This window comes from Mustela erminea, chromosome 4 (genome assembly GCF_009829155.1).
Source record: "Mustela erminea isolate mMusErm1 chromosome 4, mMusErm1.Pri, whole genome shotgun sequence".
In the NCBI taxonomy this organism is placed as follows: Eukaryota; Metazoa; Chordata; class Mammalia; order Carnivora; family Mustelidae; genus Mustela; species Mustela erminea.
In genome coordinates this window covers 53,587,825-53,615,099 of record NC_045617.1, presented here as the reverse complement: position 1 = coordinate 53,615,099, position 27,275 = coordinate 53,587,825, and the positions used below count along the sequence as shown (strand labels likewise).

The 27,275-nt window shown below is 38.9% G+C and overlaps 1 protein-coding gene across 2 annotated transcripts in view; it reads right to left on the bottom strand.

Moving 5' to 3' along the window:
• Positions 1–27,275, bottom strand: part of LATS1 (large tumor suppressor kinase 1) — a 53,110-nt gene that overhangs the window by 6,632 nt on the left and 19,203 nt on the right. For both annotated transcript variants that reach the window (XM_032339264.1, XM_032339265.1), the window contains exons 2-7: positions 23,315–23,801; positions 17,344–17,491; positions 9,084–10,594; positions 6,265–6,847; positions 3,036–3,218; positions 2,725–2,831 (exon numbers count right to left, since the gene is read on the bottom strand). In XM_032339264.1, coding sequence (XP_032195155.1) covers positions 2,725–2,831; positions 3,036–3,218; positions 6,265–6,847; positions 9,084–10,594; positions 17,344–17,491; positions 23,315–23,656 — 2,874 coding nt within the window. In that variant the 5' untranslated portion in view covers positions 23,657–23,801. The remainder of the gene's footprint in view (positions 1–2,724; positions 2,832–3,035; positions 3,219–6,264; positions 6,848–9,083; positions 10,595–17,343; positions 17,492–23,314; positions 23,802–27,275) is intronic.

Below are 27,275 nucleotides of genomic sequence, written 5' to 3'. Positions count from 1 at the left end.
GATTTGTATGTATTATACCCTTATATGCTACAACCCTGCTAAATTCACTTAGTAGTTCTATGGGTTTTTTTCATAAATTCCCTAGGATTTTCTTTTTCTTTCTTTTTGTTTTTTAAAGATCTTATTTATTTATTTTGACAGAGAGAGCACAAGCCCCAAGGATATCTGTTCTTACCAGTCTTATTAAGCATAGTTCTGGAAGTCTTAACCAGTGTAATATAGCAACAAAAGAATTAAAAGGCGTACAGATTATACAGAAAGAAAAACTTCCCCTATTCAGAGATGACAACATCATTTTCTATGTAGAAAATCCCAGGGAGGGGTGCCTGGGTGGCTCAGTGGGTTAAAGCCTCTGTCTTCAGCTCAAGTAATGATCTCAGGGTCCTGGGATCAAGCCCCGCATCAGGCTCTCTGCTCGGAAGGGAGCCTGCTTCCCACCGCCCCCACCCCCGCCTGTCTCTCTGCCTACTTGTGATCTCTGTCTGTGAAATAAATAAATAGAATCTTTAAAAAATAAAAAAAGTCCAAGGGAGGGGGCATCTGGGTGGCTCAGTTGGCTAAGCATCTGCCTTCAGCTCAGGGCATGATCCAAGGGTCTTGGGACTGAGCCTGTATCAAACTCCCTGCTCTGCAGCGAGTCTGCTTCTCCCTCTCCCTGCTGCTCCCCCTGCTTGTGCTTGCTCTCACTCTAATAAGTGGGTAAAATCTTAAAACCAAAAAAACCACAGCTATCCTTTCCTTGTTCTTTTATTTTTTTAAAGTTTTTATTTATTTATTTTAGAGAGAGAGGAGGAGTGCAGGGGTAGGGGGAGACAGAATCTGAAGCAGACACCATGCTGAGCAGGGAGCCCAATGTGGGGCTTGATCCCAGGGCCTGATATCATGATCTGAGCTGAAACCAAAAATCAGATGCTTAACTGACGGTGCGACCCAAATGCCCCATCCTTGTTCTTGATTTTAAGGAGAAAGCATTCAATTTTTACAGACACACACACACATTTTTATATATGTATATATATGCATATATATGTGTAAATATATGTGTATATATATGTATTATATATATATTAAAAAGAAGGTAAAATGAAGACACTTTCAGACAAACTAATCTGAACTAAACCTGAGGGAATGCATTACTGAGAGACCTATACTAAACGAAATCTAGGAGTGTCTGGTGGCTCAGTTGGTTAGGCTACCAACTCTTGATTTCGACTCAGGTCATGATCTCAGGGTCTTGGGACTGAGCCCTGTGCTGGGCTCCAGGCTCAGCACCGAAGTCTGCTTGGGATTCTCTCTGCAACCCCACCCCCACCCCTTGCCCCCAGTTCGTACTCTCTCTCTAAAATAAACAGGGGCACCTGGGTGGCTCAACTGATTGGGCATCTGTCTTTGGCTCAGGTCATGATTCCAGGGTCCTGGGATTGAGCGCCACACATCAGGCTTCCCTGCTCAACAGGGAGTCTGCTTCTCCCTGTTCCTCTTCCCAACCGCCACTCATGCTCTCTAATTAATAAAATCCTAAAAAACAAAACAAAACAAAACAAAACATAAACTTTAAATAAAAGAAAAAATCTAAAGCAAGTTATTTTTATTTTATCTCATTTATTTTTACGTAGGCTTCATACCCAGCCTGAGCCCAATGTGGGCTCAAACCACAACCCTGAGATTGAGACCTGAGCTGATACCAAGAGCTGGACACTTAACCAATAGATACTCAGTGCCCCCAGAAGTTTTAAATATAGTATATTAAATGCAATGAAAGAAGTAGTTACAACTTAGGGGGAAGCATCTTAGAAGACATAACTTCAAGATACTCAAAGAATGGGGGGCACCTGGGTGGCTCAGTGGGTTAAGCCTCTGCCTTTGGCTCAGGTCATGATCCCGGGGTCCTGGGATCGAGCCCCGCATTGGGCTCTCTGCTTAGCAGGGAGCCTGCTTCCCTTCCTCTCTCTCTGCCTGCCTCTCTGACTACTTGTGATCTCTGTCAAATAAATAAATAAATAAATAAAACTCTTTATTAAAAAAAAAAAAGATACTCAAAGAATGGTTAAGAATGAGTTCGTTTAGGAATTAACTAGGTTTAAAGTGGGAACGTTGTGGAAGATGGGAAAGAAAGGAAGAGGACATTCCAGACAGAGGGAATGGTATGGACAAAGGAAAAGAGGGCAAATCTGGATTTTAATCCATGGACATGGGAACCACTGAAGGATTTATAATGGGTTGTTTATAATCCAAATTGAGGACAACTTCTTATTGAAGTGCCAGAGGTAATTTCAAGTGAAGATACATACTTTGTTTGTAGTTTGGGGGTAGAAATGTCCATGGAAGGAAACAAAGCCAGGAGCCAGAAGGTGACAACAAATAATTTAGAATAAATTTGCAAACAGTACTAAAGACTTCCAGGAGAAGCAGTGAGGGGGAATATAACAACATGAAAACAGTGGGATGATGCAGATTAGAGTTCACCTGTGGAATTTTTTCGTGGCTTCCTATAACCTTACACGTTCATTTTTTTTTAAACGACTCTACCCCAATGGGGGCTTGAACTCACAAACTCATGACCCCAAGTTCAAGAGTCACATCCTCTATCAACCCAGCCAGCCAGCAGCCCCCTTACAAGCTCATTCTTAAATTCCAGATTAAGATGTTCTAAGTAGAGGACTGCTAAAGGTCTGGGATATAGGGACTTTGTGACAATTCTTTGGTACAGATTCTATATCTTACCTTCATTTGTGTTTCTAATGGTGTTTGTGCCAAGAAAGGAGGCTGTCCCACCAACATTTCAAAAAGAATTACACCAACACTCCACCAGTCACATAACTGTGTATAGCCTAAAATAAGACACCAAAGTTACAGTCATTCATAAACCTTCTAAAAAATGCTCAGAATACAATCAAAATTAATAGTAAATCACCAACTTATGATGTAGAAATTAATATTTTTATTATAAACCTGAAAAATAAGCCATATGCTAATTAATTTTAGATTCAGCTGGTCTAAAGGGCTACTGAGATATTATGAAACTAATGTTTTACCTGTTCGTAACAACACTTCAGGTGCAATGTAATTGGGAGTCCCAACCAATGAATGTGCAAGACATCGCTGGTGCTGGCGTGCCGCTCGCCGCTCTAGTGGCTTCAATCTATCTCCACATCGACAGTTAGAGGGGTCACCCCATTCATTACTGAAATCCATACTATCCTGCCGTGGATGGTCACCTGTGTAGTAAATAGGTAAGTAAATAAAAACAAGAGTGTAGCAAAACAAGAACAAGAGTGTACGAAAAGCCTGTTTAATCTTTTAACATCATGGCTTAGAGTTAACGATACTCTTTTCTTGCAACAAACTAAGACACAATGTATGCCATATCACTGATGATATTTATTACTGACTAGAGCCTGTGCTCTGAAATAGCAACAGGACAGGTTTTAAGCTAAGAAAAATTAGCATAAGATTCAGTAATTTACTCAATGTTAAATGATGATAATAAAAATCCTGAGTAGGCAGGAGCAGGGATCTGTTATTCAGATTGCTCCCCACTACTAACCTGAACAAAGTCTCAAACAAATTAGATGAGTGTTTCATTCACTTAACAAATGATGATAAATAAGAAAGACCGGGTTCTTCTCTCAGGTAGCTTCTTTGCATGGGACAAACACAACAGATACATATATAAGAAACAGAGTGATGCATCCCATTCGGAGAATCAAGATGGAATGATATGACTCATGTACCAGGGTGGCTCAGGAAGACTGAGATGACATTTGTAAAAAAACAAAAAAGACTCAACCATTTGAAAACCAGGACAAGGTATTCTACACAGAAACAGTAACAGAGAAAAGACCAGTACGATTAGTAAAGGACAGAATGGTAGACAACGGAGTAGAAGCCAGTGTACCTGGGTTTTACGAGCAAAAGAAATTACTTGCCTTTTACTCCAAATACAGTGGAAAGATATTGGGAGTTTGAAGGAAGAGAATGACAAGATCTGATTTATGTTTTAAAAAGGACACTAACAACTGTGTAGAGAATAGAGTATAGGAAGGACAAGTATAAAGAAACCAATTCAGTATAAAGAAACCAATTAACTGCTATTGCAGTTAAGCTTGGACTATGATGGTAACAGTGGAGATAGAGAAAAGTGAATAGATCAAGGTATTTTTAGAGGTGGAATAAGCAGGATATATTGATGGATTGGATATAAAGGGTGTGGAAGAAAAAGAATCAAGGACAACTAAGTGGGTGGTGGTAATACAATTTACTAAAATGGGTAAAACTGGAGAGGGAGAAATCAAGAGTTATTTACTGGTAATGTTAAGTTTGAAAGGCCTATTAGAAATACACATGCGGTGCCTACTTGGCTCAGCTGAGTATCTGATTCTTGGTTCAGGCTTAGGTCATGATCTCAGGGTCCTAGGATCACACCCTGCATTGAGCTCCCTGCTTAGCACGGGCGGTCTGCTGGAGCTTCTCTCCCTGTGCCCCTCCCCACACTTGTGCACTCCTTCTCTAAAATAAATAAATAGGGGCGCCTGGGTGGCTCAGTGGGTTAAAGCCTCTGCCTTCGGCTCAGGTCATGACCCCAGGGTCCTGGGATCGAGTCCCGAGTCGGGCTCTCTGCTCAGCAGGGAGCCTGCTTCCTCCTCTCTCTGCCTGCCTCTCTGTCTACCTGTGATCTCTGTCAAATGAATAAATAAAAATCTTTTAAAAAATAGAATAAATAAATAAATCTTACACACACGAACGAAAGGGAGAGGCTATTTCTATTTATTTATTATTATTATTATTATTATTATTATTAAAGATTTTGTTTATTTGACAGAGATCACAAGCAGGCAGAGAGAGGAGGAAACAGGCTCTCCGCTGAGCTGAGAGCCCGATGCGGGGCTCAATCCCAGGACCCTGGGGTCATGACCTGAGCCGAAGGCAGAGGCCTACACCCGCTGAGCCACCCAGGCACCCCGGGAGAGGATATTTCTAAAGAGAAATCTGGAAATCACTGATATAAGATGGCATTTAAAGCCATGACTTGATGAAATTACCTAGAAAAATATATCTGAAATTAACCTAACTGTAACAATCATCGGGGATGTTTGATTAAAATACAATTTCTTGGGGCGCCTGGCTGGCTCAGTTGGTAGACCATACAACTCAGGGTTGTGAGTTTAAGCCCCATGTGGGGCATGGAGCCTACTTAAAAAAATAAAAAGCAAACTTAAAAAAAAAAAACGTATAATTTCTCCTCTCCAGTGAGTATTTTCAATCAGAAGACTGGAATAGAGCCTAAGAATCATATTTTTAAGAAAAACTCCAAGTAATTCAGGTGAATCTGGGGAGACAGGTTCAGGTGTCTCAGTTCTATCCATTTAATGTCAATTTACTGTGTTCACTTAAGCACAGAGGGCAAGACTTACCTCAGAAGATTGCTGTGACCCTGAAGTTAGAATGTATGCAAACAACCTAGTCATGGTAAGATTCAAGAGTCGTTAGCTCAACTTACACTTTCATTAGTGCTTTGAAGGGATCTTGGTGAGGCATTGTGGTGTAGAAGAAATAACATGGGCCCTGTAATCAGATAAACCTGGGTTCAAAGCCTAGCCCTTACTACTTTTCTGTTTGACCTTGGGCAAGTTACTTAATCTAAATAAGCCTCAGTTTCTTTATCCTGTGTCACAGTGATATTGTGTATATAAAGTGTTTAAATAAGTTGTGTGACAGTTGTATAATGGAATCCTAAATAATAGTGAAAACAGAAGTTATATGCAGTAACACAGATCAACCTCAAACATATAAAGGAAGTGAACACAGAAGAATACATATAGAATGATTACATGTAAATAAAGGTGCAAGAGTAGACAAAATGAAATAACAGTGTTTAGGGTTACAGACATATGTGGAAAAAGTATAGAGAAAAGGGGAAGTGATCGTTTATGGGCTTCAAAAATACTGATAACCTGGTTTCTAAGCTAAATGGCAGGTATGGGGCTTTATTTCAAAATTATTTTTAAAACGTTATTTGTTTGGCGTATTTCAAATTAACAATATAGAGATTAACTCAAAAATATTAATGGTATTTAGAAATAACTGACTCTAACATATTCTTTCATTTTATAAGTCTAGGTGTCTAAAGGATTCACTCACATTTATCCAACAGACAAGACCTGAAACCAGCACTTCTGGCTTTTACCCAGTGATAATACCATCTTATATCTTATTGCATTAATAAATCATATTAGCATATACAAATTTTATGATTTTACTCACCACTCTGATAGTACTTAGAATCATGTGTCCATCTGAAGCCAGTGCAGAGGCCGAAGTCCGTCAATTTAATATGACCATCACGATCAATCAAAATATTATCAGGTTTAATATCTCTATGAATAAAACCCATTTTATGAACACTTTCGACTGCACAGGTAAGCTCTGCTATGTAGAATCGTGCCAGATTTTCTGGAAAGATGCCCATTCTAATTAATAGGCTCATCATATCACCCCCAGGAATATAGTCCATTACAAAATATAAATTGTCCTTATCTTGGAATGAGTAATACAGACGAACTACCCATTCATTGTCAGCTTCAGCCAGGATATCCCGCTCAGCTTTAACATGAGCAACTTGATTTCGAAGCAGAACGTCTTTCTTTCGGAGAGTTTTTGTTGCATACAAAGCCTTAGTATCTACTTTTCTTGCTAGACAGACTTCACCAAATGCTCCTATTCCTAGTGTCTTTATCTTCACAAACATAGACTTGTCCATTTTAGCCCTCTTTAGACGGATGTAATTAGACTCTTTTTGGCAAAGCATCTTTCTCATTTGATCCTGTGCATCTTGAGATAATCCAACCTAGGTAAATAAACTAAAGGTTAAATGAGGAATTACCTTCTACACCAAACAGTACAAAATAGTTTGGAAAAAATTCAGGCATATAAGGTTAAATGCATAATAATTTTTAATAAAGCATGTTAGGAATCTAGAATATACTTCAAGGAAAATTAATTATCAAAAGTGCAGCTTAAGGGACAGTTAACAGGATATACAAAGGTGAGTATATATGCAGATTCTGCTGTGGAGAGCAAGAAGATGATACCAATGATCAGCTTTCCAACTGCTTTCTAATGCAGCCCCCAAAAAGTTCCCAATGTGCAATAACCAAACATCTGTTAACATGCATCCTCATCTATCTCTCCATGCATATTCATCCCAAATTATGTGATTAGACTGCCTTCATTTTATGCTTCTCTTGTGAATGCCTAGGATTAGTGTTCCTGTTTTACTTTTCATGGAAAAAAAAAAAAAAACCTCTTTCCGTCCAGATTCATTTGTTCTAAAAAAAACTGATGTATTAAGAACAAAAGAATGTCTTCTCTAACCTAACCACTCATTAATAGTCCATCTTTTTTTTTTCTTTAAAAGATTTTATTTATTTGACACAGAGAGAGAGACAGCGAGAGAGGGAATATAAGCAGCGAGGAGTGGGGGAGGGAGAAGCAGGCTTCCCTCTGGGCAGGGAGCCCAATGTGGGGCACGATCCCAGGACTCTGGGATCATGACCTGAGCTGAAGGCAGACACTTAACAACTGAGCCACCCAGGTGTCCCAATAGTCCATCTTTCCTTTCATCTTTCTTATATTTTTCTCAGGCATTAGAATAAGGGTAGGACTCACAGCCACCACTAATGCAAAATGCAAAGACTTTCTCCTACCTTATTTAAACAGGACAACTTGTTTGATTAAGAGGTATCTTTTCAGGCACTTTGGAACATTTCAAATAGTCAATGTGACTTATGAAGATACCAGATTAAATGCAGATTAAAAACAAAAGCCAACTTATGAGTAGACATGGACTACCTGTATTTAGAAGGAAGTTTATTTTTGTCTAGTTCAATAAAGAACTAATTAAAGGGTTTAAAAAGAAAAGGAATTAAAGAAGTAGAGTCTATTCTAGAAATGCAAGCCTAATTAGAATATAGCAACCTCATGCTTCTGTTAGGATGCGCATTTGCATGCAAAAATTTTTTTTAAAGGGTGGCATGCCAGACTTAAAACTGTTTCTCTTAAAATCTTACTTGCCTACACAGTAATGGAGGCTACAGAAGTCAGCAAAGCTTCCAACACCATAAAAGTTTAAATCAGCTATTAGTGAAAGTAAAGAGGAAAAAGGAAAAATAAACTAAGAAAATACATACAGACAGACTTTAGTAAGAAATCCTAAGAGCTAAAATATGGATAAGTCATACAAATTACCATGGTATTTCTCATCTAAGAAAGCTCAATTTATAACAGGAATAACATAACTATAAAATTAGATTAAGTAAAATTATCTTAAAAAAATAGCTCTCAAGTTATGTGAGTAAGTTTCATCACAAATTTAAGCCTCCCAGACTCTGAATGATAGATATATGACTGCGAATCAACCTTTGAACTTTAAACATGTGACAAATATATTAACAATAATAGTACCACCATAATATCTAGTGAAGATATGTATATATATGAGAATCACAACACAGATTCATCTAAAATGAGTGAGCACTAATTCTGGTCTCCTTTTAGTAGTTTAAAAATTTCAGCATATTTTCCAGAACATTATAAAAATGAAATTAGAAGAGGAAACAACTGAAGGGACAGGTCTTTGAAACTTTCTAATGGGACCAACCAGATGAATAATCCCAATGAATAAGGCCCAAAAACTACTATAAGTAAAAACAAATGTTTCATAAGTATAGCTAGCAGGAGATGGGACCCAGATATTTCTAGCCTATTTTAAAATGTTGAAAGACAATGTGTAAAACCTAGAAAATAACCCTTGCTCCTCTTTCCACATAAAGGGATTATGTACATCTAAATAGCACACTATAAATTATATTTTTCTTAATTTATTACAACTTTATTCCAGGAAATTGAGTAAATCTTGAAATACTAAAATAAAATGGTCTAATCAAAAGTACTTTAAATTACTGACTTGTAAGCAATGATAATATATTAGCTATAGAAGGAAAGAAAAATATTGGACGGATATTTTAAAATAAACAAGCGAATACATGATCAAGCATAGAAATGGGCATTTTAAAAGGTTTTACCCGCATCATTTCATTCTCTAATTGTTTTTTACGATGTAGACGTTGCTGATGAGATTTGAGTACATTTTCTACATGTTGCTCCATAAAAAATTTAAATGCCTGAGGAGAGTAACTCTGAATACGAGATTCCCTTCGCTCTTCATCTTTCTTGTTTTTCCTAACGGTGATAGGTGAAGTCGTAATCTGCTTTTTTTCCTTATCCCCACTATCAACATTTTCATAGCTTTTTTCACTCTCATCTTCCTTGGGCACGCTCGCCTGATCCTCTTTGCTAGATTTACCGACTGATTCGTATGAAGGAACAGATGGGTTCTGGTGCAGCAGATGTTTTGGATAAGGTGGAGGCGGACCTTGATAGTTTGGAGCTTCAGCAACTGGAGGCATAACAGTCATATTTGAAGTGGTACTCTCAGAAAAAGGACTGGGTTGAACTGTTTGAACTGGCTGTGGTATCCAAGAAGGGTGTGTAGGTGCTAACGCAGTCTGCAGCTCTGGTTTTAATACGCGTATACTTTTCACAGGCTGTTGAATAGGAGCGGGTGTAATAGCAGTGACTGTTGTAGCTGAAGGCTGAGAATTAGCAGGATGACTTGCTCTACTTCCTAATGGATTATTAAAGGAATTTGACCTCACTGGTATGTTAGGTTGCCAAGTGGGGATTTCATGCCCACTACTTGGGGACGACTGGGCTGGAGCAGAAGACGACTGAGGCCAAGTTGTTTGCAGTCCAGGCGCATTCATGTTATAAAGTTCCATGTTATGACTATTTCTGTTTGGCACCATCATAGATTGGGGAAGATTTCCATTTGTATATGATGAAGGAGCAGCAGATGCCCCTGTTTGTAAAGCAGAAGAGCTTTGTCCATTAGCTGGGGTCAGAGGATATGGAGGCGGTGGCTGCCGATTCACAGTGCCAGGAGGGACATTTTGGTGTATCATAAAATCAGTCTGACCACTACCATTCTGAATTCCAGGTCTTCCTGGTGGGAAGTTAAATTTGTTGGAACTCTGCATGATGATTGGTTGTCTGCCAACAGGGACAGAACTAATGCCTCTCTGTCCCTGATTAGGAGGATTCATTGGGGTTGTGTTCAGAGGTGGGGGAGGATAGCCTTCCTGCCAGGCTCCAGGTGGAACAGGAGAGATTCTGGAGATTACATATTCCATGTTCCCAGAATAGCGCTTTGTTTGAGAGTTTGGTTCCCATGATGGGGGAGGTGGAGTTGTACCTCTTGGAGGAGGAGTCTGGCCCCTAGGAGGTGGTGGAGGAGTGACACTCCTTACTTGAGGAGGTGGTGGGGGGTTCACTCTCTGTCCATTGCTAGGGTGAGCTTGAGCAAAAGCTGTTATACCAGAGCCTGACAAAGGTCTTCCTACATCTGTCTGCGAGTTGGGACTTTCAGAACGATAGGCCACGCTTTCTCCGAGTGGTGGGCCATGTCTCTGAGGAACTAAGGATTCTTTGGAACCTTTCCAGCTCTGTTTGCGGTTAACTGATTGCTGTACACTCCCTATGGTCATAAAACAGAGAAAAAAAAATGTTTTAACCTCTTATTTTTGAAAAAATTTAGCTTGGAATTCTGACATAGCTATATGGTAATTCTCTTTTGAGAATTATAAAAGTCAAATTTCAGTTAAGCAGTTTTATGTTACCTTTCAAATTTTTACTTAACTAGATAATACATTCTCATAGCTCAGAATCCAAGAAGTACAAAAGTATATCCATCTCTGTCCCTTGGCCAACCAACTTTCTTCCCTGAAGGCAACCAATGCCATTATAAAATATTTGGGGGATATACAAGTAAATAAACTACTTCCTATGTATACTGCTGTGACTGGCTCTTATTAAAATATTGAAGATTCTGTCAGTCTGTAAAGTGTTTTCTTACTTTTAAAAAGTTTACCACAGGTTTTCACTGGATGGAGGTACCCCAATTTTTTTTTTAAAGATTTTATTTATTTATCAGACACAGATCACAAATAGGCAGAGAGGCAGGCAGAGGGGGGTGGGGGAAGCAGGCTCCCTGCCAAGCAGAGAGTCCAATGCGGGGCACGATCCCAGGACCCCGGGATCATGACCTGAGCCGAAGGCAGAGGCCTCAACCAACTGAGCCACCCAGGCGCCCCGAGGTAACCAAATTTAATTTTTTTTTTAGGTAGGTTTCACACCCAGCATGGAGCTCAACGTGGAACCTTAACTGACTGAGCCACTCAGAGCTACTCTGAAGCCTGGATGTGCCCAAATTTAATCAGTTTCCCTACTGAAGAATAGTAAGGATGTTTGTAGTCTTTCGCTGTACAAAAAAAAAGAAAGAAAGAAAGAAAGAAAGGCAGTGACAAATTCTGTACATATACCATTTTTAAAAATATTTTTTTGAACAGAGATTTTATTTGAGAGAGAGCAAGCATGAGCAGGGGAAAGGATCAGAGAGAGAGGGAGAAGCAGACTCCCTACTGAGGGGGGAGCCAAATGTGGGGCTCAATCCCAGGACCCTGAGATCATGACCTGAGCCGAAGGCAGATGCTTAACTGACTAAGCCATCCAGGAGCCCCGAGATATCATTTATATATAAGTAGATAAATTATCAGAAGTGGCATTAATGAGCCAAAGGGTGTGTCCATTTATAATTTTAATAGATACAACTACTTTTAAATATATTTCAAGGATACCAGGAGATAATTAGCTGAAAGAAAGTCTAGATTTTATAGTTTCTCTTTACTGGAATTTCCAAATAAATGAAACAGGCAAGAAAATAAATGGTAACTCCTTCCCCAAACTGAAGTATTTAAAATAGTCTGACTACTTGGAAAAAGATCTTTAACACATTCAAAAACACATAAAACACATTTGTATAACATGCAATACATATAAATAATACATTCCAAATAGTGAATATATAATAAAGATTTATAGATCTAAATACATAAAACATAAAACACTTAGCAACATTCAAAACAAAACACATGTGAGGAAAAACTGGTAAATGTTCAGAATGTACAGTTTAACACTCTGTTTCAACCAGGCCGGGCTGCATGCTGGGCCTATGACTAAGGAAAAGCCATCACTCCAGGCAACCTAGGCAAGTCCTCTGGCCACCAAGCTCTCTTTCACCTTCTTCAGATGGTCAGCTGAGGCTAAATACATGTATTCACTCATTCAGCTTTTACCAGTTAAAGTCTCCGTCAGCCTAGAGCATACTGCCTTCTCGGTTCTGTACCTCTGATAGAGCTCTCCATGTTCTCCCTCTTCCTAAACCCTCCCACTATTGCCCCCTCTCCAAAATAATTAATTAATTAAAAAATAAACTGGGATAAATGTGGGATTCTATCTCTTATTATTCCTCCATACTCTTTTTTAAAAAGCCAGCTTTTTGGAAGCTCATTCTATCCAAGAGGCCACATTCATTCCTCTCAATGAACTCTTATTTGCTCATCCTCATTCACCCATAGTTTTGACATTCAGTCTACCCTAAGCCTTGCCAACATTCTGTAACTTCAATGTCCACATGGACAAACCACCCATCACCCTCATCTCTCAGTTTCTTGACCTCCTTCCTTCAACCTCCAATCACTCCTAAAATCATATTTCTAATTTTGCTATTACCCACGTTTTTTTCAAAATAATTTCTTTAAGGCTTCTGCACTTAGACCACAACTCTCCTTCTCCCTTTCACGTTTAACTACCACTACAAGTATTTTTCAACTTCACCAAGACCTTCATATCCCTACTTCATTAGTCCTCCACTTTCTTTCTTTCTTTTTTTTTTTTTTTTAATAAAGATTTTACTTGCTTATTTGACAGACAGAGATCACAAATAGGCAGAGAGGCAGGTGGGGGTGGGAGGGGGAGCGAAGCAGGCTCCCTGCCAAGCAGAGAGCCTGATGTAGGGCTTGATCCCAGAACCTTGGGATCATGACCTGAGCTGAAGGCAGAGACTTTAACCCACTGAGCCACCCAGGTGCCCCAAGTCCTCCACTTTCTTTATGCAACACTTCAGCTAATTTAAATCCATGGTCCACTACTTCTTCTTCCCTTCTGTATTCCTTTTCTCCTCCCCTCATTTCTATTCATTCCTTAATTTTTTATTGAGTATCTAGGCAATCCAAGTACAGATGAACAAATATCCATGACCCGATGGGACCTCCATTCTTGGGGAAGAAGACTGCCAATAAACAAGTAAATAAAGAAACAAGGTGGGGTGCCTGGGTGGCTCAGTGGGTTAAGCCTCTGCCTTAAGCTCAGGTCATGATCTCAGGGTTCTGGGATAGAGCCCTGCATGGGGCTCTCTGCTCAGCAGGGAGCCTGCTCCCCCCCCCCATCTCTCTCTGCCTACTTGCCTACTTGTGATCTCTGTCAAATAAATAAATAAAATCTTAAAAAAAAAAAAAGGAAACAAGGTAACAGCTGGGTATGATAAATTCCTATGAAGGAACCACAAATGGTATCAAAATGGTAGAAAGTAACAGGAAGATAGAAGGCACGAGATTCAGTGTCAGAAAAGGCTCCACCAAGGAGATGACGTATGATCTAAGACCAGCCAAAGGTCCCAAGATGGAAACTTGCTATTTTCCAAGAACAAAAAGAAATGCAGTATGGCTGGAGAACAGTAAATAAGGGGAAGTGGGATACTGGAGGAAGTCTGAGAGCAGCAAAGTCATCAAGAGGAGCCTGGAAGGAATGAAAAGCCACAAACAGCACAGGAGGTATATGCCCTGATCAAGGATTTAAATCACCCTTTCAGCAGTATTCTGTCCCCCACCTTACCTAATTTATTTTGTACTTGTTTAGTAGAACTCTAGTCACAGATGATTCTAGCTTTTTTTTTCATGCCTGCTGGAAAAGGTGATGTAGAGTGCAGATTGATTCCACCATAAATTCAATGATCAGCATCATCAAATGGCTTTAGCACTGCCAGGAAATCCTACTGGTTCTTTTCGTCTCTACTACAACTCTCTCTAGTCCTGGATCTCCTCAAATTACCTGTCCCATTCCTCACACACCACTCTCAGCGGGTGACGTGATTTTCCACTTTGGAGAAAACTGAAAGCATCAGAAAGAACTCCCTTATCTTGTTTGTTCCTGTTAGAGCAAAATAGTTGATTCCTTTTCCTCTATAAGTCTAATAATCTCTCATCCTACCCTTTGGATCCTTTCTTTTCATGGTTTCTCAGGAACCTTACTTGATCCTTTTCTCTTGAGTATTTAATTTCTTTCTTTTACCTGGAGCTCTGCTATTATCTTTTAAGCATGCTTAAGTCTTTACTATTAAAACAAACAAACCAGCCTCTCCCTCCATTTTCATATGGAGCACTACCTTAAAATGTTGTTACTAGTCCACTGTAAGTATGGAAGTGGACAACAAAAACTTAGAAACTTACATAAATCTAACAGTGAAATTTTAGGTCTGTTAAATAAGTAACAAAATATCTGTACTTATATATGTCATTTTAAATTTAAATTTAAATTTAAAATCTAAATTTAAATTAAATTTTGGAGTAATTCATCATTTTATAAGACTAAACCAAATATTTAGTCCGATGCAGGACTCCCTAAATGACCTTATTTAAACCTTAACTGCCTTCTTAAGACCCTGTCTACAAATACAGCCAAATTCTGAGGTTTTAGGAATTAGGACTTCCCGAATTTGGTGGGACACAATTCAGCCCATAACACACGTGGTAACTTGATTCTGTTCAGTCATGGGAGCATAATTCAAATTAGAGTGGGCTGAGGAATAAATGGATGTGAGGTAAAGAATTTATGTATAAACAACACTTGGAGAAGTTTTTCTATGAGGGTACAGTGATGACATTAGCAAGAATATGCTTCTTATATGCTGAAGATCTTTTATTTTTTTAAAGTTCCAACTCATTACAGATTAGTAATTTTATAACATACACACCTTGGCTTTCAAGACACTGTTCTTTTATTTCCTTCTTCTTCAGCTAATTCTTCTATCTTTGCAGGCTTATCCTCTCCTGCCAGCTACTAAGTAATAGGCTTGGTTCTAGGCCATCTTGTCATTCTGGTCTATATTATCTCTTTCAATGACCTATTTCATACACAAGGGTAATTGTATATATATCCAGCTCCCTACCTGACATCTTCATTTGGATAACTCAATGAACCTAACTCAATCTGATGTCAAAAACCAGACTTATGATCTTTTCCCACCAAATCCCATTCCCTCTTAGCATTCATTTTTATAATATGGGGGATCACCACACTGCATCTATATTTCTGCACCAGAAGCCTAAGAGTCATTCCTCTCCATTATCACCCCTTGTATGTTATCACCACATCCTTGACTATACCCCTCTCATCTTTCTTAATTCACTCACTTTACTCCACTGCCCTCCTCCAGTCTAAATAACCTTCATTTCCTGGGAACTACTGTATCTCTTATCCAGTCTATCCCGATACCCAACCCCCAATCCGTTTTTTTTTTTTTTTAAAGATTTTATTTATTTATTTGACAGACAGAGATCACAAGTAGGCAGAGAGGCAGGCAGAGAGAGAGAGAGGAGGAAGCAGGCTCCCTGCTGAGCACAGAGCCTGATCCGGGACTCGATTCCAGGATCCTGGGATCATGACCTGAGCCGAAGGCAGCGGCCCAACCCACTGAGCCACCCAGGCGCCACCCCCCCCCCCCCAAACCATTCTTATCCACTGCAGCCATCTTTTTGAAACACAAATCTAATCATATCATTACCCTGCTTGAAGTTTCCATAACTTCCTGCTGCTCTTAGGATAAGATCAACAGACAGTCCTACACAGTCAGGCCCTATGTATTTCTCCAGTCCTGTTGTATACTCTTGTTTTCAGTGTCCCAGCCACTTTCAGTTCTTCTAGTATAGCAACAGAACTTGCCAAACAGGCCATGCATAGGGACACCCTTCCTCACTAAACCCTTCCCATTAACCTTAGTCTTTCTTCAGCTATCAGCTCTACTATCAGTTTCATAGGAAGGTCTGATCTCCTTGATTAGGTCAAAAAACCCTGTATGATAGGAGTCCTAGTACTCTATAACTCACCCCACTTTATTCACATGTATGTAGCTGTAATCCTACAGGTATTCATTTGTGAGAGAGTTTGATCTCCCTTATGAGAATGTCAGCTCTATAAAATGGCAAAAATTTTATACCCAATGCTGAGCAAAGGGCCTAAAACAGTAGTGGACAATAAATTTTTGCTGAATGAAAAGAAGAATGAATACATAAGGCCTCTTATAATCAATAAAAAAGGATGAACACAAGATTAACAAAGAATAAAAAGCCAACTTAAAAATAATCAATAAATAATAAATAAAAACAATTGATAACCCAAATATTTACCACCAGTGATCAAAGAAATATGTATAAAATGAGAGAGTATTTCCACAGCCATTAAATATACAAAAATCATAATACCTAGGATTTACAATTGAAGGCATTCATTTATTAAACTGATTAGGAGAATATAAGTTGGAAATACCTTTTTAGAAAGCAATATCTAAGAAAAACCTTAAATTTCTTCAAGACTTTGAAAATGAAAATTTCCTTTACAAAATCATCAGGAATGTATAAAGATTTAGGTACAACAGGATTTACTATAGTGCTGTCTACAACAGCAAAAAAGGGAACAAGGCAAATACCAAAAAATGAGAGACTGGTCACATAAAGTATGTGATAAATCTAACTAAATGTAGTTACTAAAATTATTTTGTAGACCCTTTAATAATAAGGAAAGGTATGCACAATATATTAAGTGAATCAAGTAGGTTTTAGTATGACTCCATTTTTTGCTTAAATAGTAGGAATCAAAATATACACATGTAAACCCACTCAGGTTTTCCACTGGAAAAAAGACTGAGGAAAAAAACACACCAAAATCTTATAGGTATTAATAGTGGTGTCTTCATTTTCCTTACTTACTTTCTAAATATTCTGTGATGAACATCTTTCACTCTTAAAATAAAACAAGATTATAAAAACAAACAAAAAAAATAGTTTGAATATGATATCTGTGGTAAAAAAGAAATATTTCAGCTTCAGTATAACCAATCAAGAAGTTTTCAACCTCAGTCGCTGCTTATCAGAATTACTTATGAAACTTTAAGGGCCTCATCCTCAAATTCATTTAGTATAACACTATCATGCTATTACCCTGATGAGACTATAACTTACTGTGATGCTTTTAGCATTTCTAAGACTAAAGAGTTGACATACATAAATATTTTAAAACAATAACAAATGAGAAAAAAAATGTTTGATTAATCACCTGGTTTCAAGCTGGCATTGATAGGTCTGGCAGCTGCTGCGGCCATCTGTTCCCGGCGAGGATCTTGGTAACTCATTTTACTAATGAATTCAATTGCTGCCTCTATACTTCTGTTATTAGTTTTCTGAAGAGCTTGTATAACCATATCCTGTTAAGAAGTTTAAAAAAAAGAAATAAGGTTTAAATCTTATAATTAATTAGGATAGAAAGAGCACTATGAGCTTCACTACAGAACTTCATAAGGGCCCCAAACCACAACATTAAGTTCCTGTTTGTAAAACTACTATAAACATCCATATAATCTCAAGCCGAAAAAGAAAGCAAATCCTCAAATTCTTCAAAACATTCTTTAATACTTTCACCTTTATGTAACATATCACATTTTTTTTTTTAAAAGATTTTATTTATTTGACAGAGAGAGAAATCACAAGTAGGAGGCAGGTAGAGAGAGTGGGGGGGGTAAGCAGGATCCCTGCTGAGCAGAAAGCCAGATGCAGGGATCGATACCAGGACTCTAGAGATCATGACCTGAGGCAAGGGCAGAGGCTTAAACCACTGAGCCACCCAGGCGCCCCATATATCACTATTTTCTTACAGGATTAACTTCTGGGGACAATCATAACAAAACTAATTATTTCTCATTCTTGATTTTATCCTTATACAAAGAGACTATCAGATTGTTAAAAAGGTATCAGTCAAAAATACTGGAAGCCACTCTTTTGTATCATTAAAACATTTTAAAAACACCTTTGTCACTGTGTTTACTTGTAAAAGAGCTATGTAATTCTGATTTCTAGCCTCTCAGAGCTTACATTTTCAGAGAAACTTATTTTCAAGGACATAAATCTAAGTCAAATGGTATAAGAATAACGCTATATATGATTATGTGATAAAGACTTGAGGATGTGACGTGGCATGATGGAAAAGCAGAGTCTGGCATCAAACAGAAGTGACTTTGAGTTCTATTACTATGCTTTTGTTTTTTTATGCTTAGAAGCAAAAATACACTCCAGTGACTGCAGATTTATTTATATGCCCCCCCTTAAGAAATGTGTAAACTCTAGCAGAGTATTTAGTATTTTATTTATTTATTTTTATTAACATATAATGTATCATTTGCTTCAGGGGTACAGGTCTGTGAATCATCAGTCTTACAAAATTCACACCACTCACCATAGTACATACCCTCCCAATGTCCATCATCCAACCACCCCACCCCTCCTACCTGCCCCCGTCTAGCAACCCTCAGTTTGTTTCTTGAGATTAAGAGTCTCTTATGGTTTGTCTCCCTCCCTGGTCCCATTTTGTTTCATTTTAGATTATTTAATATTTTAAAGCTCAATTTCTTCATCTGCAATAGATTCACAGAATTGATATGAGGCCTCAATAAGAAAACATGTAAAAGCACATAAGCAGTGTCTGGAGATTAGAAGTGGGTTGTCCTCCTGCTCTACTCCTTGCCCTTTTAATGTAAACATAAATCATAAAAACATACAGAACACATATGGATAGGCTTTTTTCAAAAGAGAAGCACCTATTTACTTGCCTAGAGGAGCTGGTATTGAAAGGAAACAATATTTTAAAATGGAAATGGAATAGTACGACCAGTGGGTGAACAGGCTACTGACAGATGATCTTCCTATTGAAATGACTAGGGTGAGACCAACCCAAAAAAAAAAGGTTGTGGCAGGGGCACCTGGGTGGCTCAGTTGGTTGAGCTCTTGCCTCTGGCTCAGGTCAAGATCCCAGGGTCCTGGGATCCAGCCCTGTGTTGGCAGTTTCCTTCAGCGAGGAATCTTTCTTCCTCTACTTCTCCCTTTGTCCCTCCCCTCTGCTTGTGCTCTCTCTCGCTCTCTCAAATAAATAAATAAAATCTTAAAAAAAAAAAAGTAAAGGTTGCGGCAGAGACATGTTGTCTATTCAAGATCCATTCTCCCTTTCCTAGAAAAAGTTACCATTTTGTTTACAGAATTCTTCCTTATAGCTACAGTGGCCACATGACAATTCTTTTTTTTTTTTTTTTTAAAGATTTTATTTATTTATTTGACAGAGATCACAAGTAGGCAGAGAGGCAGGCAGAGAAAGAGAGAGAGAGGGAAGCAGGCTCCCTGCTGAGCAGAGAGCCCGATGTGGGGCTCGATCCCAGGACCCTGAGATCATGACCTGAGCTGAAGGCAGCGGCTTAACCCACTGAGCCACCCAGGCGCCCCCACATGACAATTCTGACAAGGAAACAAAAGCAAGGGTTTCTGGGAAAATGCTGCTATCCCTGCTTTAGGTATGGGTACTTCATGTAACCTGTTTCCCAGATGATAGATCTGACATCCGTGCTACAGCATGATGCCACAAAGAAGAAACATTCAAGAAATTCATAAGAGTCTTAGGTTCTAACATCTTTAAGAGAGTGGACCAATGCTAGCTATATAAACTAAGTCACTACTTTCTTTAAAGCATCACTCTTTGGATTTTTGCTAACAGCAACCACACTCAATCCTTAACAGAGACAAAAGGACAGTGTGATCACATCTTATGCCAACCAGATTTCTGCAAGTTTGCAGTGAGATACAAAAGAATCAGTAAGTCTCACTTTATGTGCAAATTTAAAATAATTCTTATCACTCCAAATTAAAATTCAACAGGGAGTACTTATGTTTAAAACTGATTAAGCCAAAAGAACTGTATTTATGCTACTATCACACAGCAGTGTCATCTCACTTGGTAAGAAAACTGGCACCCACCATCCTTTTTCAATATAGTGGGAATCATATTTTTGTTAAATGCACTAGAATTGTATTTGGTGATTAATATGCTGGTTTTTATTTCTGAATAATTATTGCTGTATGTTAGAATGTTTTTTGCATCTTTTAATATATCTATTAAAATTCTGTAATTGGGGCGCCTGGGTGGCTCAGTGGGTTAAGCTGCTCCCTTCGGCTTGGGTCATGATCTCAGGGTCCTGGGATCGAGTCCCGCATCGGGCTCTCTGCTCGGCGGGGAGCCTGCTTCCCTCTCTCTCTCTCTCTCTGCCTGCCTCTCCATCTACTTGTGATTTCTCTCTGTCAAATAAATAAATAAAATCTTAAAAAAAAAAAAATTCTGTAATTGGTGGTGTTGGTCCCAGTGTAAAAAAGAGAACCCTTGGGGCACCTGGGTGGCTCAGTGGGTTAAACCATCTGCCTTTGGCTCAGGTCATGATTCCAGGGTCCTGGGATTGAGCCCTGTATCGGGCTCTCTACTCAGTGGGGAGCCTGTCTCCCCCCGCTCCCCCATCTCTGCCTGCTTCTCTGCCTGCTTGTGATCTCTGTCTACCAAAAAAAAAAAAAAAAAAAACCCAGACCCTTAAATCAGTAACTTTAGAATACAAGTCTGATAAGAAAACATTGTGTCCACATTACTATGGTTTTTTCCCATGCTTAGCAGCAAAAATATACTCCAGTGACTGTAGATTTATGTGCCCCAAGAACACATCAATTCTATTTAATATTTATTCCTACAAAGAAACTAATCTTGAAATACTTGAGGTTTTAATTTTACACAGCACTCAAAACGTTCTCAAAAAACTGCAACTGCCTCGAACCTGAATAGCTAAAGGAATAGACAGGGTTTATGAAATGATAAAATAATTAAGTGAAAACTGGATAAAACTTTTATTCTTTTAAATTTTTTTTTTAAAAAGACCTATTTAGGGGCGCCTGGGTGGCTCAGTGGGTTAAGCCGCTGCCTTCGGCTCAGGTCATGATCTCAGGGTCCTGGGATCGAGTCCCGCATCGGGCTCTCTGCTCAGCAGGGAGCCTGCTTCCCTCTCTCTCTCTCTCTGCCTGCCTCTCCATCTACTTGTGATTTCTCTCTGTCAAATAAATAAAATCTAAAAATAAATAAATAAATAAATAAATAAATAAATAAATAAAAAGACCTATTTATGTGAGAGCAAGCAAGCAAGCAAGCATGGCAGGAGAACTGGGGGAGAGGGAGAGAGAAACCCAAGCAGACTCAACAGAGTGCAGAACTTGAGGAGGTCTCGATCTCACTCCCCTGAAATCAAGAACTGAGTTGAAGCCAAGAATTGGGACACTTAACCGAAATGCGCCACCCAGGCATTCCTGGATAAAAATTTTAAACTACCAAGTTAGGATTTTTAAAAAATCCTGCAATATAATGAAAAGCTACCAGAATGAGCCATTCAAGGAGGCAGCAGAAGTAAACTGTCATATTCTTTATGTCACTGTAGGGATAAATAATACCTTTACTTCATTCTTTGGACAAATGAGAATTGATAAATGTCCAAATGCTTTTAGTAAAGCAACCTTGCTTAACCTTTTTATAAGGTGACAACTGTGAAATGTGTGATTGTAATAATGCTAACGTATCTTTGTAATGCGAAGCAGTTACTGTTATTATTTCCAAAGATAAATAGGCCACTGACCTAAGTAAAGTTAGTCAGAGAAAGACTAATACTATATGATTTCACATATATGTGCTGAAGGCAGATACTAATAGACTGAGCCACTCAGGTGCCATGATTCATTCCTTTCTTTATTCTTTACCTTCTGGCTGAGAGATGAGGAAGAAAGTACTCAGCAGAAACTCCATGTGAAGCCATTTCCTTAATCCTTCAACTACTAACCAGGAAAACAACAAAGGCCCTCTCCTCCTCCTTTCTCTCCATCTATTTTCAGAAACAAATCCCATTATGTTTAGAACACTTAGCATAAAAATGATAGGAAATAATAGTAATCAAATGGATGAACAGGGTACACCAGAAAGACTCAACTTTTTTCTCTACAGTTTGGTTGAAATCTTCCTTTTCAAATCCTTTACTATAATGCATATTTAAGTTATCAATTTTAACTGCAGAAATCTCTGAAAATGTGGTCACCAAAATATTAACGATAATGAAAGAATTTTAAAGGTAATTCTTTATGTAGTAGAGCTAAAGATAATTTTCATTGTTTTCTTTACTTTTTAACAGGAAATACATTTTTTAAAAAAGATTTTATTTATTTATATGAGAGACAGAGAGAGTAAGAGAGCGCATAAGAGGGGAGAAGGTCAGAAGGAGAAGGAGACTCCCCACAGAGCTGGGAGACCAAGGAGACACTCCATCCTGGGACTCTGAGATCATGACCGAGCCGAAGGCAGTGGCTCAACCAACTGAGCCACCCAGGTACCCCTGAAATAGGTATTTTAATAAGCACAAAAAAAGTTACTATAATTTCAAAGGAGAACTTAATTAACATGTGCTCATTCACATTTAGTTACATTTTAGATGGCAATTGGTAACCAAAATGATTTCTGCCACCTAAAATATTCAGAGAAAGTATGTTATCATGGAAAAAAAATTTTATAGTCCAAACATCAGATTACAGATCTAAACATATATGACTGTAAACATATATATGTGCTATGAAAAACTTTTAACGTGAATTCTAAGAGTAAATATTAAAGATTTGGCATAATTAACATGAAATGAAATTTCATCAAAATAAAACTTCAAAATTCTAGCAGATTGAGCAACATGTAAGTTTTTAGTTTTTGCGAATTTGAGAGTTGGGCCTGAGAATGATGTGAACATAGCTACTTAATGAAATCCTGATTCTACTTCTTTCTCTGTAGTATGAACTTAAACTTCATAAACTGTCATTTCCACACAGCCACTAGACTCTCCAGAGCTCCTACTGCACTCAGAGACCTACTCTGTCCTCCCCTGCAGCTTTCCTCAACTGCATTTCCATCTGACTTTATGACTTGACCTTTTAAGTCCCAGAAACCACAGAGAAAAACTAAAGAAATAACTAATTATTTTGTTTCACTAGTTAATGGAATTGTAGACATTCTTTGCTGATTAGAATATACAAATTTGTATACACAGTTAAATTCTCTCAAAGGAAACATTTCTGTAGGAGATCACCAAAACAGTTTTACATAGTATAAGGTAAGGAAAATCCTTTCTTTTGTCTTTCAAAATTCCTACCTCATCAAATCCAGCAGCTTGCAAGTCTTGCAGCATTTGTGGATTAACTTCTGAAGAACTCCGACTTGTTTCATTTGCAAATGGTTGTAGAGAGTTTCGAATTTCCAGCAGAGCTTTATGATGTGTCCCAAATTTGGGTGGATTCCTGACTTGTCGAGGATCTTCAGTTGATGTTTTATTCATGCTATGCTCAGCCTTAGCAGCATCCGATGGTTTGGATAAATTCCTAAGAGATTCCCGAATTTCTTGCAACATTTGCCGGCTACTGCCAGTGTAGTTACTGGCAGGAAAGGTCTTAGGCCTCATTTGTCTATATCCTTCTGGCTTTTCACTCCTCTTCATGAAAACATCTATATTTATAACCCACACAAAGGACTTCTGTAAGAACTACTTGACCGATCCAGAACTTTCTCTTAGGCAAGACTGAAAAAGATCCTTTGCAGAAGTCCCCAGGAATGCTGAAATTCTAACAATCAAATTATTAACCCTGTAAAAGAAAAAAGCAAAGCTATAAAGTGATTAACTGATAAAGCAGTACCATGTGTTTGGGGGAGAACATACACTGATTTATTAGTTAGAGACCTGGGTTATAGTTCTGGCTCCACTAAGGATTACCGAACAGAGAGGAAAATTAGTTAACCTCTCTGTGCCCATTTCCTAATTTATAAAATTATATCAAGCACTGGTTATGATGATAAAATATAATTTTGGGAGCGCTTAGTAAATGGGGGTGCCTTGCTGGCTCAGAGCCCATGCAACTCTTGATCTCAGGGTTATGAGTTCAAGCCCCATGTTGGGTATAGAGATTACATTTTAAATAGATTAAAAACTTAAAGGAAAAAAGAGTGTTTAGTAAGCATATAAAGTATATACAGATACGAGGGATTAGTAAATGAATGATACAATGGACAGCCTCTCATCAACCTCACCCTGAAGCTCCAATTCTAGATTTTAAAATCAGACTCTGGGGCATCGGGGTGGCACAGCTGGTTAAGCGATTGACTCTTGGTTTCAGGCGTGGGTTGTGATATCAGGGTTGTGAGATCAAGCCCTGCGTTGGGGTCCATGATCAGCACAGGGTCTGCTTTAGATTCTCTCTCTCTTTCTCCCTCTGCCCCTCCCACTCATGCTTTCTTTCTCCAAATAAATAAATTTTTTTTAAAGATTTTATTTATTTATTTGACAGAGAGAGAGGAAGAGACAGAGAGAGACTGTACACATGAGCAGGGGCAGAGGGAGAGGGAGAAGCAGGCTCCCCACTGAGCAAGGAGCCTGATGTGGGACTCGATTCCAGGACCCCGGGCTCATGACCTGAGCTGAAGGCAGTGGCTTAACAACTGAGCCACCCAGGCACCCCTAAACAAATAAATCTAAAATAAAATAAAATAAGACTTCAAGTAGAAGATTTTTTTTTTTAAGATTTTATTTATTTATTTGACAGAGAGAAATCACAAGTAGGCAGAGAGGCAGAAAGAGAGAGGAGGAAGCAGGCTCCCTGCTGAGCAGAGAGCCCGACGCGGGACTCAATCCCAGGATCCCGAGATCATGACCTGAGCCAAAGGCAGCGGCTTAACCCACTGAGGCACCCAGGCGCCCCCAAGTAGAAGATTTCTTTAGAAGAAAGGATTGTTGCTTTAAAAAGGTTTTAAACCACAAGTCCAGAAGATACCTTTATGCTTTAAAAACAAATGCTGGAGCTTATTTCACCAACTGTGGACTTGGACTCTAGAGACAGTAAGTTTATTAATGACAGGATGGGGAAAGGATGTCTGTGGACAACTTGTCTTATTCCTCACTTAATGCATGAATGTCTTCTAAAACACACTAGAATTTGCAATGATGTGGATGGAACTAGAGGGTTATTATGCTAAAGCAAATTAAGTCAATCAGAGAAAGACAACTATATGATCTCACTGATAGGACTAATTTAAGAAACAAAACAGAGGATCATAGGGGAAGAGAGGAAAAAATAAAACAAGATGAAACCAGAGAGGGAGACAAACCACAAGAGACTCTTAATCACTGGACAAACTGAGGGTTGCTGGAGGGGAAGGGGGCTGGAGGAATGGGGGGACTGGGTGATGGACATTAAGGAGGGCATGTGATGTAATATGCACTGGGTATTATATAAAACTGATGAATCACAGACCTGTACCTCTGAAACCAATAATACATTATATGTTAATTAACTGAATTTAAATTTAAAAAAATAAACTGGGGGGAAAAACATACTAGAAGAACAGTCACATAAAGTCTACTTAAGTATCTTCACTGATAGGGAAAGCAATAATGCAAGAAAGCCATTCCATCTGTGACATGCAGCAAGTGTTAAAGATGTTTTCTTTCCAGGGAGCATCATGAAATCCCTCTCAGTACATGTTGAGAGCCTGTTATGGGCAGTACTAAACAACTTTGTCTAAATCCTTATTTAGCCATCTTAACAGCTCTGTGAAGGTTTACTATCTCTGCTTTGTATATGAGGAAACAGGTTCAGAGAGTTTGAGTAAAACAGTTTCTAAGTGGTACCACTGGGATGTGAAACACTGGTAATTATCATCTACTAGAAGCCTATTTCTACTCATATATTTTTAAGTAATCTGTACACCCAGTGTGGGGCTCGAACTTACAACCCCAAGATCAAGAGTCCACGTGCTCTGGGCACCTGGGTGGCTCAGTCAGTTAAGCACCTGACTCTTGATTTCGGCTCAGGTCATGATCTCTCAGGGTCGGGAGATGGAGCCTCGTGTTCAGCTCTGTGCTGGGCATGGAGCCTGGTTGGGATTCTCTCCCTCTCCCTCCCTCCCCTTCTCTGTACCCACATGCTCTCTCTTCTTCCATTACCAAAAAAAAAAAAAAAAAGTCACATGCTCTATACAGTCAGTCAGGTGCCCACTTCTATTCTTACAAAAGTAATAATCATTCATGTTACATAAAAAGGTCTACAGGCAAATATAAGTACCTCCTCCTACTCAGCCTTATGTTACCTCCTCAATAACTCAATGACTGGCCACCTAATTATCCAGTTTTATTTTCTTAATAGTACTTTTTACTGTCTAAAACTATTGCACTTGTTTAGTTGTTAATTGTCTATCTACCCTCACTGACAATAAAAGCTCTATGAGGGGGGCACCTGGGTGGCTCAGTGGGTTAAAGCCTCTGCCTTCAGCTCGGGTCATGATCTCAGGGTCCTGGGATGGAGCCCCGCGTCAGGCTCTCTGCTCAGCAGGGAGCCTGCTTCCCTGCTCTCTCTCTCTCTGCCTGCCTCTCTGCCTACTTGTGATCTCTGTCAAATAAATAAACAAAATCTTAAAAAAAAAGTTCTATGAGAGCTTTTTTCTGTCATAATCACTATTCAGTGCTATCAGAGATTGACATAATGAGAACTCAATGTATGTATATGTTGATAAACGAAATACACGTGTCTCCTATGCATCCCTAATTCCTTTATTTATTTATCTACTTTAAAGATTTTATTTATTTATTTGACAGAGAGAGACACAGCTAGAGAGAGAACACAAGCTGTAGGAGTGAGAAGGGGAGAAGCAGGCTTCCTGCTGAGCAGAGAGCCGGATGCAGGGCTAGATTCCAGGACCCTGGGATCATGACCCAAGCTGAAGGCAGATGCTTAACCACTGAGCCGCCCAGGCTCCCTAAATATTTATTTATTAGAAAGAGAGAGCAAGCATGAGTTGGGGAGGGGCAGAGGTAGAGATAGGAAGAGAACCTGAAGCAGACTCCCCACTGAGCGTGGAGCCCTGTGGTAAAGGCGTGGTAAGGGGGAGCCGAAAACAAGAGTCAGATGCTTAACTGATGGATGCACCCCTAAGTTCCCTAATTCTAGCCATGCTCTTCTGGATAATGCTCTAGTTTGTCATAATCCTAGAGGTGCCAGAAAGTAATGGAAAAACAAAAAATTATTCAAGTACTTGTTCTGTTAATTTAAGCAATGTGAACTTGGCTT